Consider the following 19,728-nt stretch of genomic DNA (forward strand, 5'->3'; position numbering starts at 1 on the left):
CGTGGAGAGCCACAGGGTCTGCTGATTTTTGTTGTTACTCAGCACTTAATTGATCGATTAAAGCAGTTGATTACCCTGATTTCTTGGGTCTGAATTGGTTTCTGATATATTAAGACAAAACCAAAAACTATCAGACCCAGTGGCTCTACAGGACCAGGAAAGAAGATAGCTGGTTTAGCGTCTCATCCGCAGGATTGCACATTGTACAGGTCCCTGTTTCACAAAGCAGGATTACTGAGTTAGCTGGATAACTGCACTAAAACCCAGAACCCTCCCAAATCTGGAACATGGACTGAAGTAAAAAGAGCTGTTCCAGGTTTTACTCAGCATGGTAATCCAGCTAACTCAGTAATCTTGCTTCGTGAAATACTTACCAGACCACTGCCCCCTTCCCTGTGCTGAGGCATGGGATTTTCTGTTTTGTCCAGAGGGACGAGTGCCCCATACTGGACCACTGAGAACTTTTCCAGCAAAGACTTTGTTTCCCTCAGATGTCTCCCAGCCAAGTTGTAACCAAATGTACAGTAAATGCTTGTGTAGCCCTTCCCTACAACTTCATACATGTTATTTAATTCAGTTAAGCATGTGATGCATGTTTCATTTAGTAAATCAATAAACAACGTATTTAAACTATATTGTTTACACAATACAAATTGACTAGACCTTTCTTATATGGAAGTATCTCTTTTTGTCTGTGTTCGTAGCCAGAGGCAAGTTTGGACCCCGAGGCAAGAATCGGCCACGCTCTGTTTTTATTGTTTTGAAAACACATTATAAGTATAATGTGGTAGTCAAGTTGGGATATACAATTTGCCTTTTGAAAAGAGGGTATTTGGACTTTACTTGCGAGGTAGCATATGCGCCAACCGAATATAACGTAGGCCTACTCATTCGCCCGTAAATTAACTCGCGTCATTTTGTAACTTGGCCGCAATCACTATAAACTAGACACCATTAGGGTCACAAAAAACAGGTTACAAAAAATGCCATGCGGGTACATGGGAATTAATTTCTTCTGCTAGACTAGCCTACTAGGTTGCGCCTAAAACATATCCAATCTTAAAGACAATTTATTCACGTTTGTTTGATACTGAAATGATTATTTTTAAAAATCAGTACCATTGTGTACACATTTTTATGTGATGCTTCAAGGAGCACCACCAGATGTCCCCTATTCCCTGTTTAGCAGCCTGCGGCCTGTGAATACCGCTAGGTAATTTGCTGTTCAGCGGATGTCATGTGAGGAGGGGGGTCCTCTTCAACGGTAGCTTGATGTTAGTGCTGTTCAGGGCTGGACTAGATGCAATTTGGTGTGATTGTTACGGTGGCTCATTCTCGCGAGGTGAGCCCAACCTTAGCCATTCCCTTTACTCATGATTGAGTGGAATCTTTTCTTCCGCCAGGGTATTGCTCAATGTAGCCTATGATTTCTTCAGTCCTGCTCATCACAAGAGGACCGAAAGTAGAGGGAGATGCGCCGACCGACATCTCGAAGGGAACGAAACATGTAACCAGGCATTTGGAACGGCACCTGATATCAAAGGACCTGAGTGCTTTCCCCATTTATGCACTCACTATTATTTTTTATTAGGCTATAGTTAGTCTTCATTTGTCTTTGCTTCCTGGAGGCTTTCCGTTTGGATGTAATCATCGACACAAATCTGCAATAATGAGCGAAGAAATATCGGATATTCCGAAGGAACTGCTTGGTAAGATAACCAACCTTGTAAAACAGCGGTTTTACATTTTGTATGAAAAAAAAAAAAAATGAAACTACACTGAGCCAAGTGTCTTTTGTCGGTAACGGGTATGCAGTTGATATTCTGTACTACTTTGGTAGGCTACTGAGTTTGAATTGGTAGGCTACGAATTTCGCGAACAAAGCATGCTTGGCGATTTGTGCGTGCTGGTGTAAGGTATTGTGGCTACACTGCACGTTCTTGCTGGATGGTACTTAGCTTAAAGGGACAGAATGTGTATTGCTATAGCCTAAAACCCTTTCTTGAGTTGACAAATGATAAAGTGGCTGTCATCTCTGAGAATTATTGGTTTTAATACACGTATGCATGTCAATATATGGGGCACTAAAGACTCAACGGGTCGCTGTTATCTCATCTGGAAATCTTGATGTTGCATTATACCGGATAGATGGAAGTAATTACAATTTCGGGAACGACTTAGTATGGCATCTACTCAGAGTTGTGGAGGATCTAATTCTTCGAGAAGTTCTGTTATTTATAACTTGGAGAATTTCGGCAAAACCAATATTAGTCTCGTGCAGGTTACGCCATATCAGCACTCTCATTGTATAGCTATTAAGAATATCTCTGACCCACCTCGTTTCATTACCTACTAACAGTTTTAAATGTGCACCTTTATACGAATAGAAGCGTATTTCCATATTGTGAAATATGTGGCATAGCCATGGGTATTATTTTGGCCGTGCTAACAGTGCAGTAGGGCAGTTGAACTCTGAGCGGAGGGACGTATAACCTGAGCGTTTAGTGGATGGGATGCACCTGTGTTTTCGTTTTGGGAGTCAGATTATTTGGAGAAGAAAACAATAGTTTTTTTTTTCATATTAGATGGATGCAGTTCTCCAGAATGATACAATTCTACATCAGGCATGTAGCCCACATCTGTATACCCGTGAAGAAAAAATCTTCGGTTTTGAGTTTTCTATTTAAGCATAACTTGTTCACATTTTATGGCTCAATTGTTTTTGTGTAATGCTTTGGTTCCTTAGTTATATGTCTGACTATGCATTTCCTAATGGAAATATTTCAACAAGACTTGTTAAAGAAGACGGCAGCTGAGTGAGTTCTGCCTCGGTTTGCCACCACAAAGCCGACTGCATTCTTCACACCTGTGAAGTGACAGTGATTTTTGTGCAATATGAGCTTACATTCACAGACACTTTCAGTGTAATAAGATAACCATACTAGAACTGTGGTTGTTTATTAGGCTATTCTTTGAAAATATTTGAAAATACAAATGGTTTGTAGTCTTATGTGGATGCAATGTGTGGATCCATGTAGGCTATTATTAAACAGTTCCTTAATTATGCAAATATTGATTTTAATTTTTGACAGTGGTTAGAGATGGTGGATTTTCAAAGCATGATCATCCTCCTTTCCCTGGATTACCTCAGACCCTATTTAAAAAACTGACTGTGTCTGAAAATAGTTTTTTGGGATTTTTTTCTTTGAGATGACTGAATTCATTGACCATTCTGAATTTTTACTAGCCAAAATATACAGTGCCCTCCAAAAGTATGGCAAGGGTAGAGTGAAATTATTTTTGCTATAATTTTAAGGCATTTGGATTTGAGATTATAACCGACACAAGTACAAAAAACCAGCTTTTATTTCTTGGTATTTACAGCTTTTATTTCCTTGCATATACATATATTTCCCTCCTTCCTGATTTCCTTTATTATTGCATATTTGTCACACTGAGTGTTTTCAGATCTTTAGGCAAAATGTGACATTAGACAAAGTGCACCTTAGTAAACAGAAAACACATTAAATGAAAAAAGTTATAAAACACCCATATCACCCATTTGAAAAAGTAATTTCCCCCTTTGCTTTTAATTACTGGTTGCAACACCTTTAGCAGCAATAACTACAACCAAACGCTTCCTATAATTTGATATCAGCCTTTCACCGTTCCATCGTTGTGGAGGAATTTTTTTAAAATTCTTCTTTGCAGAACGGCTCAGACAGGTTGGTAGGTTTTTGAGCATTAACAGCTTATTTCATGTCCTGCCACAGCATCTTTATTGGGTACAAGTCAAACCTTTGACAAGGCCACTCAAAAACTTTAATTTTGTCTCTGTTCCGCCATTCTGATATGGAATTTGTGTTTTGGATCATTGTCTTCTGCATAACCCAATTATGCTTCAGCTTCAGCTCATGGACAGATGACCTGGCATTGTCCTTAAGAATTTTCTGGTACAGAGCAAAATTTATGGTTCCATCACAAAATGCAAGTCGTCCAGGTCCCGAAGCAACAAAATATTCCCACACCATCACACTACCACCACCATGTGACTTTTGGTATGATATTCTTACTGTGAAATACTTCATTTGCCACATGCCAACGTAATGGGACCAGTGTTGTCCAAAAAAATATTAGACGAGCATTGATGTTTTTCTTGGTTCATAGAGGTTTCTACCTTGCTACTCTTGCACGAATCCCATTTTTTCCCAGTATTTTTCTTTTTGTGAAGGCATGAACACTAACGTTAGCTGAGGCTAGAGAGGCCTGCAGTTTTTAAATGGGTTTCTGGGATTTTTTTGACTCCCTGTATAAGTTTTCATTGCATCCTTGGAGAAACATTGGCAGGCCGGTCACTCCTGGGAAGAATCACCACTGCTCTAAGTGTTCTCTGTTCGGAAATAATGCCTCTCAGTGTGGGTCAGTTGAGTCCCGGAGCCTTAGGAATGGCTTTATAAGCATTTCCAGACTGATATAGCCTAGACTACACATCCAGAAGTATTTGGACACCTGAACATCGCACCATATCACACTGATGTTGGGCATAAGGCCTGGCAGCTCCTAAGGCCAATTTTTTTATGGACCTTGCTTTTTGGACTGGGGTTTTGTCATGCTGAAACATGATACCGTTTCCACAAAGTTGGAAACACACAATTCTCTTCAATGTCGTTGTTGTAGCATTAAGATTTCCCTTCACTGGAACTAAAGAGCCTAGCCCAAACCATGAAAGATAGCCCCAGACCAATATTCCTCCTCCACCAAACTTTACATTTGGCACAGTGCATTCTACCAAACCCAGATTTATCCTTCAGATGCATAAAAGAACATTGAGTGTCTAGTCTTGCTTGTAGCCTTTATTTTCATCTGTGGAGGTTTCATTTGGAGTCAGAGGCATACATCATCATGAAGACCAGAGAACTAACTATGGATGGGAAAACAACTAATCTGTAAAATGAGAGGACAGAAGAATTCATTAAGAAAGATAGCACCAAAACTGGTTATATCAAGTACAACAGTTTATAAAGTCAATGTTGATGACATATTTCAGCAGATTTCCAATGCTTTTTTCCCACAATTTATGTTGCGCTACAAACCAAAGTCTGTCTTTGGACTGCTGCCATATTAGCATAAACCAGTTGTGTTGGAAAGGGGGAAAGATGTCCATAGAGGTGGTGTGTGTAGTGATTGTGGTTTCCCGAGCATGCTCTTACTGTACAGTAAGTGTTAACAAGAACCAATCAGCTGCATAATGTGCAAGCCAATGAGGAAGGGAAAGCAGCTCCATTGTTTGGCTGGTCCACTGTAGCAAGGCCAGCGAGACCCAAGAAGAGAGTCCCCATTGTTCCCTCCAAGCCCACAGAAAACCCTACAAGGCTGTCACCTGTAATGTATGTGTGTGTGAGTGTGTGTGTATCCGTCTCTGTGTTTGTTTGCTTGAGTATGTCTGTGAATGTGTCTGTGTAAATGTGTCTGTCAGTCTGTATGCTTGTGTGTGTGTGCGTGTGCTTCTCTGTGTGTGTGTACTGTATGTGTGTGTTAAGAGGCAAGCCACCAGAAACAACTTTGCTATTGTCTTCAAGCTGCGGGCGGGAGAGAACCACCAGTTAGAATAATTTGAAATGTATATTTTTTAGTTTCACAGTGGCTAATTCAATAACGTGCAGTAATATGCAATATTCATAATCTAAGATGTGCAAAATGTCTATTTGTTTTACTGTGCAGTCACTCAGGGCAAATTATAAAAGGTGTCTGGCATTACATTAAACACATTCATGTTGGGTATGCTCAAGTTAAATCGTTCTGTAGTGTTCAGGGAACAATGATAGTGCTCCTCCGTGGAATTAAATATTCAATGCTCTGGACAGAAGTCTAGATCCCGTACCAACTTTGTGTAAATAAGGGGTGCGATATTTAGTCTTATCCATTTAAATGTCTGTGTAAGTACTAGCAAACCTGATTATGTGTACATTTCTGTCACATTATTAACTCTCAATAGACCTAGTGAGTCTCTGTCCTCATTTGGAACCAGTACTTTTGAGTGTTTTAAAATGAGAGGTTTTATGGACTAAGAACAAATACTTGCCTTTTGACATGAAATCCAAAGAGGCACATGTTGCTTTCACCTGTGGTGCATGTGGTTTTCTAAACCATGTTGTCTCTTGGTTGGTATTGTTGCCATTGCTGCATACTTTCTGCAGTATGTCTTTACACTTTCTATTGTTTCTCAACCATTGTGTTGTATTTGTATGATTGTAATCTGACCAATCTAGCCTTTGTTAAATCTGGTGCAGCACATCAAATGCTAATCACTGTCCAGTGGTCCCTGACAAAGTAAAATCAAGACAGCAAGTTCAGTAGATTATGATGCCTGTTGTTGTTGTCCTCACAGAAGATAGTGTTGATGGTTTGGATTGGTCTTCTTTTAGGTTGCACTTTAACTGAAGTTCTTCACTCGTTCTGTAAAGACTCATTAGCTGTGCACTGAGTTGGTGCAACTTAAAAACAAACACAAGCAGGTTTCCTGGGAGAAGTAGCAACAGGTTGAGTGAGGAGATCTTGCAGAATTTGCGGGTTAGTGCGCTGTTTGTTTGTGTGAGATCTCAGTAAACACAGACTCTGAAATAAAGATTGCAGCACTAAAAAGCAGAAATGACCTAGTTATTCCAGATGTAAACCCAATGGAGAAAAACACTGCTGGAGGAAAGCTTAGTAAAACTTAAAAAAAAGGTTTGAACAGGAACATGGAGCCTGCAGGTGATATGTGTTACATTTTCAGTCTATAGGAAATGAAAATGACCTTCAAGATATTGCCTACTTCCATATTGATTGAGTGCATGTGTCATGCAAGAAATGCATTATTTAATTGGGAGGTTGCTAAGTTCAGCATTTTTTTTTTGTAAATCGTAGAATGAGTTCAGCACAAAGAGTTCTATAAAACGCATCAATAATTAAGCACAAAGCCACAGAGATTCTTCCGTGTGTTGTACACTGTTTTAATTAGTACACTTGAGCCGACTGACAGTCGACATTGTTTTCTTTTGCATTTACATTCATCTACTTTTTCCCTACCAGAGAGCGTGAAAGATGCCGTGGGTCGGAAGATCAAACTCTCCGTCAAGAAGAAAGTTAAACTGGAAGTCAAAGGGGACAAGGTGGAAAACAGAGTGCTGGTGAGTTTTGTGTGAGACATTTTATGATATGTTTAGTCAAATTTTGTCACTGTCTCTTTTTTTTGTCTTTCGATCTCACCAGCTCTTTCTCTTTGCCCTGCTATCTCCCTCCCTCTCTCCCTTTGCCCTGTTCTCTACCTCTCTCTGTCCTTCCCTCCCTCCCTCCCTTTGCCCTGTTCTCTATCCCTCTCTGTCCCTCCCTCCCCCTTTGCCCTGTTCTCTCCCTCTCTGTGTCCCTCCCTCCCTTTGCCCTGTTCTCTCCTGTCTTGTCGAATGAATGTTAGTTTTGTCAAGGCTTTCATGGTCGGTGTTTAACATGCACGGCAGGGTGGCTTAAAAATGCGTAGAGCCCTCGCACTGCAAAGCAGCGAGTGCTGTTGAATTTGAAATGTCACTGGAGGTTCTTTTTGGAGGGGGGAGATTGCTTAATAGGACAATTCAGATGAATCCTGTAGTAAGGAAAATGGCTTCTTTCCACATGGGTGGAGAGCCGTTTGGTTATGACATAACAACAATGGTGTGGAGGAACTTGACATTAAGCTGTGATTAGTTTTGCTCAAAGTTCTTGTACTTTGGAGATAATAAGGCCTAGTAAACAGTTTTTTTTTCAAATGCGTCTCAGTGAGCATTACACAAGTTTTGTATTGAATAATTGATTTCCAGTTATAAAAAATGCATACTATCATTCCTTTGAATGAGGTGAAAACTCAGGATATTTGTGGAAATCGCCTCTGTGTGTTTCTAGGTGTTGGGTATGGTAGTAGTTAATTGTATTCAACAGTTAAATCAGTGAGGCACTGCATCTATAACTGCATGCGTGAATGTATGTAGGATGTATCAGTCACTTACCTTTGATGCACACCTATAAAAAACAAGGTGCTCTGGTTTCAGCACAATTTCTCCTGCCTCTCTAAGTAGTTAGAAATGCCTGATTCGCACTACATGATTAAATTATTAAACATGTGATGGGAGTCTGTGGCCTGTATGGGGCCAGTTCAGCTGTTATATAATTGATATGGAGAAATACAATTAAAAAGTAAAAAAATTTGAAATTGAGTTAAACAATAACTGTTGTTGACTGTTGCAAATGGATCCCTTAACCTTGTTACCTGTGTTTTTTCTGTGATTTCTGTAAGTATCAAGTTCAGTGGTCCACAACTAATGACAGATGTATTGTTACACTTCTCATTTCTGTTGTGCAGTGTTGCTGGTAAAGTACGTCATTGGCTACGCTTTGGTTAGACGGACAGTCAGCATATGTGAATTTGCAGTGGCGTGTCTTTTTTGAGGGACAGAGAGTGAGTCTCTATGAGGCTTCCTCACACGGTGGAGTAAAATGTAAAATGAAAGGAGAGAGGGTGATTGCCTGAGCTCCTACACTGAGCCTTCTAATAGCCAGGGCTGAAGTGAGACCTTGGTGGGGGCTGAACCAGCAGATTAGCGCCAAATCAGTGCTGAAGGGGGTGAGACCCACAGAAATGACTGTGGCAGCAGTGACCTGTTGATTTTAAATCATGTGTGACAGTTTGTTCTGTTTTTTGTTTCCACCGTGTATCACATACAAGAACTAATGGTGACTGCTCAAACTGGAGACATTGATGAATGACCACTCAACAGCCATTTTTCTGAGGTCGGCACAAACATTTTAGAGGCTGTGGGCAATATCAGTGCTTGCCATTATTCAGTCAGTGTGGTAGTCAGTCGAGGGTGCTCTTAAATGGATGTGTTGTAGAACATTAAACTGGGCGTAGATTATTATGATTATAACAGTTTTTGAAATGATTCCTGTACCGGGAGGAATGTTATTTTGAATAGCAAACATCTCTACTTAGGGATGGGTGATATATCGCGACAAAAATTATTTTACAAATATTCAAAAATTCACTGAAATCACAGCTCCCGTTTAGAGATTTCAAAATTGCTACAATTACTAAAGCCCTCATTGGGAACATAGATATGTGCTTTATGGGTCAGTGCCACTGTAGCTCCATAAAGCATTTACATATTTGTAGTAAGTAGAAGAAGCACAAATGGCCCACAGCCAACCAAAACAAGAAGCTGCTTGTTTAAAAACCAGGATCAACCTTGCAATTGCTTTTCCTCGCTGGTGACAGCTATTGAAAACAGATGATGGTGACAGAGATATAAAAATAACAAGCACGGAACCGTCCAGACCCACGGCGCGACTCACTTCCGCAGACACATTTTAGCTGGCACCACCTGCGCATGTGTCCCACAATACGTCTCCCAAAGGTTGTCTGGCAGTGAGTGAGTGAGTGACCACAATTTGCCATGCATAGCCCATGGCGGCAGGTCCTGCGCGCCGTGGGAAAAACAGATAAATGAACACAGAGTTGAGTGGGTGGTGTTGAGGACAGAGGAGACTTCTTTCATTGTAAACACAGGACCACAGCAAGGCAAACGTTCCTGCATATTTATGCATTTAATATGTCAAGAGGTAATAACAAGAGATAACCTACAGTTTGTAATATTGCAGCAAATGGATGTGCTCAGAATGATGTCAGGTGTCAGCTGCAGTAAGAATTCCAATCCCTTAAGCAGCACAGTATGAACTTACCATTAGTAAAAGTTTGCAAATATAGGCCAGCACCCCAAATGTAGTAGGCTATTTCTTGTTAACATGACCTAAGTATACATTATTTTATTTTATTCATTAAAGCTGCATTTGAGTACAATAGTAGGTATAGACTGTTGAATACACAGTATTCTGACTATGCGGTGCAGTATGAAAAACCTCAAAACTACCATTGGATTCCCAGTAATGCGGTGGACAGCCCTATTAATATTTGAAAACATTCCCAGCTGTACAAGTACAGATCATGGTCATGATAAACTATATTAAACTTGTATGTGCAGCAGTAATGAAAGTGAGAGATCACTGTCATTATGAGGCCAATAATCTGAGGCAAAATCGGAGGACCTCCACTGTGGGGTGAGACATTACCTCACGGCTTTATGTTTGCGTGACCAATGGAGCCAGTGGACTGTGTTTTCACACAGTGATACAGGCAAAATCTTTGTAATTGAATCCCTACAACCCAGGGCAATGCCAAGGTTTGTTGTGCCTTGAACCTTGGGAATATTAGTCACACATTAGGCACTGGGAATAGGCTGAAGTTGTTTGGGTCATTCCTCTTTACAGAGATGTTCTTATCTGATTTTTCTTTCGATTTTTGCTTTTGTCTGTAATTCATCTAAAGCCATATCCCAGTTTTTTGTAGTCTCTAACCGTGAACCAGCCGTGATACTATGTAGGACCACATTTGACTGTGGATGTTGGTATTGGCTGCAATTACAGTTAGCAAGCTGTTTTTGCATGCTTATCTGATTCTAAGAGTTTTTCTGTGTTTTTTCCCCTGCAAAGTGTTTAAAAAAGTGGCAAAATATTTGGGGAAAACCAAGGCTTGGTTTCCTGTACTGATTCAATATCTTCAATGTCGTTTCTGCCTCTGTTGCTGAATGGAAAAATTTTGGTTCAAAGTTTTTGCTGTTCAAGATGTAAGAAAATATTTGTGCAGGTAGTGGTAGAGCAAAACACATGCCAGTAGTGCCCTTCTGACTGCTACTTAGTGGGAGCTGTGCTTCAAGCTCAGGAATCTATCATCTGGATATCAGTAAATATCAGTATTATTATGATCAGATGGCTACCATGTCATTCCATCACCCTCCCCTGAAGCATTCATTTTTTGATGGCCTATCATTTCAGCATTACTGCGTAATTCTTAGCTTTGTGCAACACCTTTTAAACATTACATTGCACTAGACTTTCATTCAGAATAGGAGATTATTTTTTAACATTCTGGAGTTGCTGCCCTGCCTTTATAAAGACTTTACGGTATTCTTTAAGTAATTTGGGAGATAAACGTTCCCTCTGTGTGTGGTGAATGAAAAATAAATCATAAATGACAGACAGATCAATAAAAAACCTCTTATCAGAAGAAATGACAGGAATATATCAATTCTTTAGTTTGCAGTGAGATGACCGATCCGTTCAGGCCATGGGGCTATAGATTTCAGTCCCTGGGGCTACCAGGCAGGCTGCTGTACAGAGCTTTAGGGTGAATGCGCTCATAAGTGTCTTACGCAAGGACATACAGCTCTCTGGAAGGAACGCATTCCTAAACCTCGATGAGACGGAGACAAGGGTGTTGATTTCCAACCTCCCTCCTTAAGGCCTGGGTTAAATGCATGCCTTATTACTGGGTCATTTTTCAGTTAGTTATTGTACTGTTTTCAAAGTGATGGTGAATGGGGTTTACCGGGTCTCAAGGAGCAGTACAATATGCAAGTGAAGGGAAAAAAGGGAACCGGTGTGACAAAGGAATTATTATTATTATTATTATTATTATTATTATTATTATTAATTTGACACTGGAAGCAAACTGGTATGGAAGAAATGGGGACAGTATTAACCAAGTAATAAGGAGTAAGAATGAGTATGGATGGCTAACAGGGTACATTCATTCAGGTGATGACTGTGACTGGAAAACTGAGTTTCCATGTTATAACTGTCAAGGGAAGAACAGTAGGGCTAGGCACCTTCGTTTCCAAGCCAAATCACTGTGTCCCTTTCTGCACGTGTTTATTATTGTTTTCTTTGAACTGGCTATGATCTGTGGCACATTTAAGTAGTGTTTTGCAAAAAATTAGAAATAAGAAATGTAGCAAGCATACCAGACAATATAATAAAAACAAACTTCAAATGGAAAGGAATATGGAGTAAAACAGAGTATCTAATAAGGTTAAATAAAATAGAATATTAGAAAAAAAGAGAAATGATAAAATTACTAAAATAAAATTAATATGTCACTGTTTTTCAGAGCAATGACATGCCCCATGGTCTGATATGGAATACTATTAGTGTATAGCATAGTCCAGGGAGCAGAGGGGCCAGGGGGATACGCACCATGTGAGCTAGAAAAAGACAAAGCGCCACTGTCAAGGTGCATGCCAAGATAAAGGCAGAGAACGGTTTGGTTTTTTTTTTTTATGAAGCCATTTTTTGGTAAAATGTGCAGATGTTTTAAATTTACATTGTGTTTCAATAAATTATCCCTGACGAGGCATGTTGGACAAGCACCTATGATTACACCTAGAATGGAACTTAAGTAACTTATCGTTATTGGCGGTTCTGCTCATTTAAGCAGTTTGTTTCTGTATATACTGTAAGTAGATCTGATTTTTCACTGTCAAGGAAAGATGCATTGGATAAAATTGCTTTGAGCTATGCAATTTGCTACTGGCACAACAACTGAGCTAGTCAGTTCCTGGACTGAGAAGTACTGACTTGCATGAAATCTCCAGAATAGACGGACGATGTTGATCCGATGGAACGCTTTTTTAAAGACAAAAGTACACTGGTTTTAGTGTCTTGTCGATGACGTTGGTGATGCAAATAGGCATAGTTACCTTCTTTTCAAAACTGCACAGAATCCTTTTAGTAGACCCCCAGCCAGACCATGACTCTCAATGTTGGTGGAACCATCATTATGGCTGCCCCCCAGACAGGACCTACTTCCTCAGATATGACATTCAGACCCAGATTGTCTGCAGCTATGGGTGTGGCCACTGAAGAACCCAACACCCTGCTGGTAGCCTTGTGATCAGTGCTAAGGACAACATTGCATACTAAGGCCCTTTCTACCAGGGTGCTGTATGCATCCCGCTGGAATTGTTTTTCTGTTTGTAGTGTGAACCAGGTTGTAAATCCGATACAGTATGGAGTCCCAATAGTGCATTTTCTTCAACACCTCCTTCATGAAGGCAAGTTAGCATCCATATTTAAGGTCTATATGGCTGCTATTTCTGCTCCACATACTCCCATTAACATTCACTCGCTTGGGGCCAACAACCTCATTAGTAAATTTCTGAAAGGGGCAAGATGGCTGTGCCCTTCCAAGCTGTCCCATAGCTCTCCTTGTGATTTGCCCATAGTGGTTGAGGCTCCCTGCTCGCCTCCATACGAACCACTGATGGAAGCTGAGCTTAAGTGGCTGTCATTTAAGATGGAATTTCTCCTGGCCATTACGACAACTAAGAGAGCGAGTGAAAAACTGACAAAGCTGCTGCTGTTACATTGGATTGTGGAGGTTATCACCCTGGCTTATGCACATGCTAACCGCCCCCCTTCAGGTGTGGTGAAGTGGCACTCTACCAGTCTCATTTCTACATCTTTGGCAGCCTTAAGGGGTGTTTCTCTGTTTCAAATTCTGTGCAGTGGATACCTGTACTTTGCCATGTGCATTTTGTTCTAGAAGGTTCTAGAAGGTCAACATCGCTTCCCTGCATGTGATGGGGTCTGAGATTCTGCCAGTGCACCTTTAGCCCTATTCGCACGGGACTAGTTTTACCTGGGGACCTCGTGATTTTGAAATTACCCCCCCACGTCTGTGTTTTGTGCGGCGCATTCACACCGGATAAGCAAAGTCTGTATTTTACTCGAATTTACTGATATTATCCCCCCGGGTATGATTGCAAATGTCAAGGCTCTGCTCTGCGTAACAGTAGGACCCAAAATCACCGAGATGCTGATTCGCACAGGACTAATATTATCACATGACCTCTGTGTTTGGTGAAATATGGTAGGTAATTTGCGGTGGAATTTTTACTTTACAAATTACGGACATGGCAGATTCGCACAGGATTAAGATCACAGACGACCTCCGCAATTATTACAAGTTACTAGAGGTCCCCAGGTAATACTAGTCCCATGCCAATGTCCCATGTCCTCTTACTTGTGACCTTGTTGGTATTTGTCATCCAGGGCTTATGCACCACCTCTGGTGGTCATCCAGAATTCATAGAACCACGGTTGCATCCATAACTAGCGTTCACACTTCTGTTCATTATGAGCAGGTAATTGCTACATGGGTGAAAGAAGGTCACGAGAAGTGCGAGGTTAAGGCCGTGGCAGTGACCCCGACCTCGAGGTCTCCTGTATTTCTATGAAGTGTTTACACAAGTCTGCGCTTTGTTTGGTTAATGGTATAGCACACTGAGGGGGAGGGAAAGCGCCTATGTTTACCGACCAGTCTCGGAGAACAACCGTGAACAATCCTATTTGTTTTGCCTTTCATGTGCTGTGCTGTTTTGCTCTTTCTTTCCTTGAGGAAATGGCAGTGGGCCCAGCAATTAAATCCTGACTATTAGCTTGGCTTGTTCGCTTCCTTTGAATCTCGGCATAAACAAAGCACACCACGGAACAAGGAGGTGTGTCTGCAGCGGTTTGTGTTAGCTTCTCCGTGAAACACAGGGACACCGTGTCTAGCAGGTCTCGCCTTCTTTACTCTGGCTCTTTGTCTGTTCCATTTCAAAAGCGGCGGTAGCGTGCATCAGCTGGGGCGGTTTATTTCATCCGCAGTTGAGATCTGCTGGTCACGTTCAGAAGCTAACACCTTATTGTTTACTGACACCTTTATTTTTTATTATGTCTGCCTGTCTGTTCATCCTTAAAAACATCTTTAATTCTTCAAATTTGTTCATAACATCACAGATTTTGGTAATGAGGGTTTACCATTTCAATATCTCAGTAAATTACACAATTATACTCAAAAGACAGATATTTTCTGGAGCTTGTTTTCAGTTTATGAGCACTGGTCTTTGTGTTTGAGGTTGTTGAATGGCTGCCCTTGGCAATGATAACAATGGTTTAAAAAATCTAACAAAATCATCTAACCTTCTCATTCTAATTATCTTGTAGAAATAACCTCTCACAACATAAAAGCTGAGTCCCCCTCCTAGCTTACTTTGAATGCAAATGACTGATTATAGGATGGTGCTGATATTGGCTTCTTGTTGATTGAAACATGGTTCTGAAAGAGGAAACTCGGAATAGATGCAATAGATGCAGCAATTTTTAGAGAAAAATTATTTATAATTCACCATTCACACTCAGGTCCATGGTTTCTAAAGTATGGTGTGGATTGACACACACACTGTCTTTTTTTTTTTGCTTGGAATTGTCGCTACTTAGTGGGGAACACCATTATCCACATTTTCTTACTGAACGTATGGTTTGGCCTGGTTAATTTAATTTTAGATTTTGGTCAGTTCATTGCAGGAACTTACAATTCATTGCAGCTGACCTTTACTGTGGTATATTTTTCTTAGGGAGGAAGGGTATTCTGAATATATTTCCTCCTTTAGAATGTGGAACACATGACTTGCATCATTTTTCCGGAATTTATGCTGACTAGGTAAAGACATAAATGTTCAAGTAATAAATCCCATCAAAAGAAAACCGAGTATATTGGCTGAAAATTATATGATGTGGTTCTCCCATACAATTGCACTTGTTCAGAGCACCCACACTTGATCTTATTCACATCCTGTTTGACCCTGCCAAGTAAGCCTGCTGATGTTTCCTGGTCTTAGACCCTGTGCTAAGCCCTTCCTGTGACTCCCATAACCACCTCAAACTTTGCACCGACTGCACATGGTCTCGCTTGAAAAAAAACATATTTTCGGTACAGTTCTCTTGTCATGTTTCTCCTTCTGAAGAAGATAGAGGTAGACTCTCTGTGCCCACACTCTGTAGCCTTGTGGCTTGAAGTGTAACTGAGAGCTTTGAAAAATAATAATAGACACTAAATAGGCCATTTGCACTGTCCATATTTTCAATTGGTCCTTTTGTTGCATAATAAAAGGCTTATCACTCTTTAGCTGTGTCATGGACGGGGAAGATGGGCTCTCATGTGAAACTGATAAAAGGAATAGAAAGGGGGAGCAGACACCTTTTTTCTCCCTGTGAAACCTGTGTGAAATCTCAAAGGCGGCTCAGTTATGCTTTCAACCTCATCCTTTCAAAGCCTGCATGCCACCGTGAGTTTGGCGCTTTTTATAGCTAATTGAAGTCATTTAAATAAGCTCCTTTTTAAAATGAATTGTGAAGATGTTCTGGTCTACTGGACAGCATTGTCACTTGGGTAATATTCTCACTGAAGTTGGCTGAGTGGTATTTGTGATTTGCCAACACCAAGTGTGGATAAGGGGTCAGATGTGTATTCTGGCATATTGGGCTTTTCCTGCAACATTCCACACATTGGTGCCATGCTTTTGAACTGGCTTTCTCTGCTTGCCTTGACATGACAGCAAAGCTGGAGTTTACAAAGTACTCTGACAGGCCTGCCATATGTCCTGCTCTGCTGGGTCCTAGTGCCCCTTCCACATTGAGGTAGACACATCTAATCAGATACTGACCTTGGTTACTTGTGAACTAGCTATTCAGAGATTCACATCCTCTTTTGGATGACCCCTTGTTCCATTGAACAATTGTTATGGTTATAACTTGTGTTCTGCATCTATTGTAGGAATTTGAATGTCATTATAGTTCAAGGCAACTGCCACACTTGGGAGTAGTGTATTAATTTTGAAAACGTCACAATTCTTGAGTACTATGAATGAGTATTAATAATCAAATTTAATAATGCATAACTATGTCAGCACTTCGTCGCTTCTTTGTCTACGCATTTGGGTGGGCTCGTATGAGTTCTGATAATGTCAGAACAAATTCAGAGAACAAATTCATTTGAATTAAGCAGGGTTGTTAATTTGGCTACATATTGCTTGATTTTAAGAACAATACAACATTTGGGAATGACTTCTTTTAACATGTTTTAATGTTTGCAGTGTTTATCTTTGACAGTGTCTGTATTGGGCATTCAAATTTGCCATGAAATGGTTGAGGATGAAATCAGTATTTATTTGATATAAGTATTTATCACAAGTGCGTGTTGTAAACAGTGAAATGTGTGAAAGTGTGGTGGAGAATTCCAGCTCAGGACTCATCAAACTAGAATTAATTGCTGATATAGAATGCATAAATAATATGAATATATTGATTTATCAATGCACTTGTATAAGGCTTGACAGAGGTTTACATCACAAATATGTTGATGGTGATCACACTGCTATTAACTATTTATTAATTTGCCTTTTTTGCTCATTCTTGTTTTTACTGGGCCTGTGTACCATGGGTGCCATGCTGTGCTGTGCAGTATAGCAGCAGTGTTGTGTGGAGTGTGATTTTGAAATTGTGACTGCACTGCCCAGCATCTCCTGCCACTATGCTGGACCCCACACAGAATGCTTTTAAATGTTTTGTCTATTGATTTGATTGGGTCCAATGTTTTTGTACATATGATGTTTGTGTGCGCACATCGGGTGTTTTTTTTGGTTGCAGGTGCGCATTTGTGCGTGTGTGTATTAGTGTATGTGTGGGGCGTGTGTGCTTGTGTACAACTGCTCTAAGAGGGGCAATGCAGCTCACAGCACAAGGTGTGATTCATTGGGCCTAAACCCAAATCCTCTGACAGTGACTGAAAAGCTCATCCTTATCTGCTCCCACACACCTGTAATGACCCCCAGGGGACCCACAGATCCAGCTTTGCTCTTTACAGATATTTGGTTTATTTATTTATTTATTTAATTATTTGTTTGCTTTGATAAGTTCATGTTGACACTGTTAATTATATATGACGACATCAACCTGTTGTAATATATTGAACTAGGTTGGATTTTTGAGTTGAATGGCTTTGATGGCTGGTAGCAGCTAACATGCTGCATTTGTAGGTCTTTAAATCTCAGCAATGTCCAAAAGTGTGTACGGCATTCCAAATCTTCTTTGTATTTAAATTGAGAAATTTAGCCTTATTCCCTGGAATGTTCCACCTGAAATGGTGAGTCTGTTATACATTGTGTTTTTCAGTTATTTCTGTCATGTGTGGTAGTGGATGGTGTGTGATGATGACTTTAAAGTAGGGCAGCCTCCAGTTAAACACACACCTGGACACAACGAGCAATACAAGAATGTATGATTGACTTTGCACCATGCTGGGTTTGATGCAAACTGAACAGTTCTCTGTAGATTGAGAAGCATCCACCATTAGTCCTGTGTTTAAATAATGTCTTAAGAAACAACTTTTTTGTCTGGTGGTACATCAGTTTCACCTTATGTGCGTATGTGTAGCAAAAATCTTTACTTCTGCTTAATATTGTGAAAATGCCCTTTCATTCAAGTGTCTTCTCATATAGAAAATTGCATTTCTTATACTCTGCTTCCTGAAAAATAAATAATTATCTTACTTTATGTTGTGCCTAAAGGTTGAACTTCTGCCTTTTAAGCTTGCTCTTATTATTTGGTGAGCCGTCACCCTGAAACACCTGTTGAATCGTTTGATTTTTTCCATTGTGGTCAGGAATTTCACTTCCCCTTTTAACATTTGCTTCTGGATTTCATATTGCACTTGTGGCTTAGAAGAATGTGTTGCTTTACTACTTTTTTTGGATGAAAGACCTGTTGTAACCAGTTAAATTCAGTTTTGATCTAGGCCAGGAGTTCTCCGCGCCCCTGACAATGACAGCACATTGGCTGAGGACCCCCTCGTAAAAAAAAAGGTTAAATCTGAAACCTTTTTCAACATCCACTATAGACTGCAATACAGGGATCATTATAGACACTAGTACATGGAAAATGTGTACATTTTGAATATTATGAATATTACATGATTAAAATTTTGAAATTAGAAAATATGTAGCAAAATTTATAAATGTAGAAAATAAACTAAATGTTTTCATGATTTCCTTTTGTTCTGAAGATAACTTGGGATATTAGTTTGGGGACCCCTGACCAAGGCTGTGTAGGCTTAGTGAAGTGTAACTATTCTTGTAACACTGTCAAGTTTAAAGCCTGAAGAGTCTTGAAACAAGTGCTCAGAACAGTAGACTCATCTTTGCGAGCTCAGGGAACAGAGATGTGCATTCTCTGCCCTCTCAGAAGTATCAATCTTCTCTGAAGTCTTAAGGCCGCTATTGATCCGGCAGGATTCTCAAAGGGCTCTGACCTTCATTCTTTTCAACTCAGGGAAATTCATTCTCTTCCGCTCCATATTCACCTTGCAGCATATGCTTTGAAATGCTTTGAAGTGGTGGGAATTCACCTTTGAAAGAAGGGCTTGAGTTTTTTTTTTTTTTTTTCTTATTAGATTTTGTTGTCCTGGTCTTAGTAAAATTGAAGCGCGTTTTTAAATTAAATTTGAATTTTACTTTTCCCCTAAATATAATGACTGACAAGGTAGCCTCTGTGAGGATAGATTGCTGCTATTCAGTATATGCACAGACACAGTGCAGTTCATAAGTATTTGGACAGTGATAAAATTTTTGTTGTTTTGACTGTACTCCAGCATGGATTGGATTGGAAATGAAAGACTAAATCAGCTCTAATTAATTTAAGGGTTTTTACATCTTCCAGTGATCCATGTAGGAATTGCAGCCCTTTTTATTATGCATGGTTCCTTCGTTTTAGGTCTGTATAGCTGTGTGTTTGCCTTGACATACTTATGTTGCATTGGTGTAGAATGGCTGACTGGCTGGTGCGCTAGGACCACTGCTACAGCTGTCTAGTATTCAGATGCCTGGTTTATTGATTTGGGGAATTGACACATCTTGGATGGTTCACCTTCGCAGACGGTTTTTTCCGATTAAATCACATGAGCTCACCTAATGCATGCAGGATTTATATCTGGCTTTATCTCTGTATTTC

The 19,728-nt window shown here is 40.1% G+C and overlaps 1 protein-coding gene across 5 annotated transcripts in view; it reads left to right on the forward strand.

Annotated features, from left to right (window-relative positions):
- The first annotated feature begins 1,220 nt into the window (after positions 1-1,220).
- LOC118233107 (F-actin-uncapping protein LRRC16A-like) overlaps positions 1,221-19,728 on the forward strand; it is a 104,795-nt gene continuing 86,287 nt past the window's right edge. For all 5 annotated transcript variants that reach the window (XM_035428468.1, XM_035428503.1, XM_035428485.1 and 2 more), the window contains exons 1-2: positions 1,221-1,709; positions 7,072-7,169. In XM_035428468.1, coding sequence (XP_035284359.1) covers positions 1,670-1,709; positions 7,072-7,169 — 138 coding nt within the window. In that variant the 5' untranslated portion in view covers positions 1,221-1,669. The remainder of the gene's footprint in view (positions 1,710-7,071; positions 7,170-19,728) is intronic.

This window comes from Anguilla anguilla, chromosome 1, assembly GCF_013347855.1.
Source record: "Anguilla anguilla isolate fAngAng1 chromosome 1, fAngAng1.pri, whole genome shotgun sequence".
Lineage (NCBI taxonomy): Eukaryota > Metazoa > Chordata > Actinopteri > Anguilliformes > Anguillidae > Anguilla > Anguilla anguilla.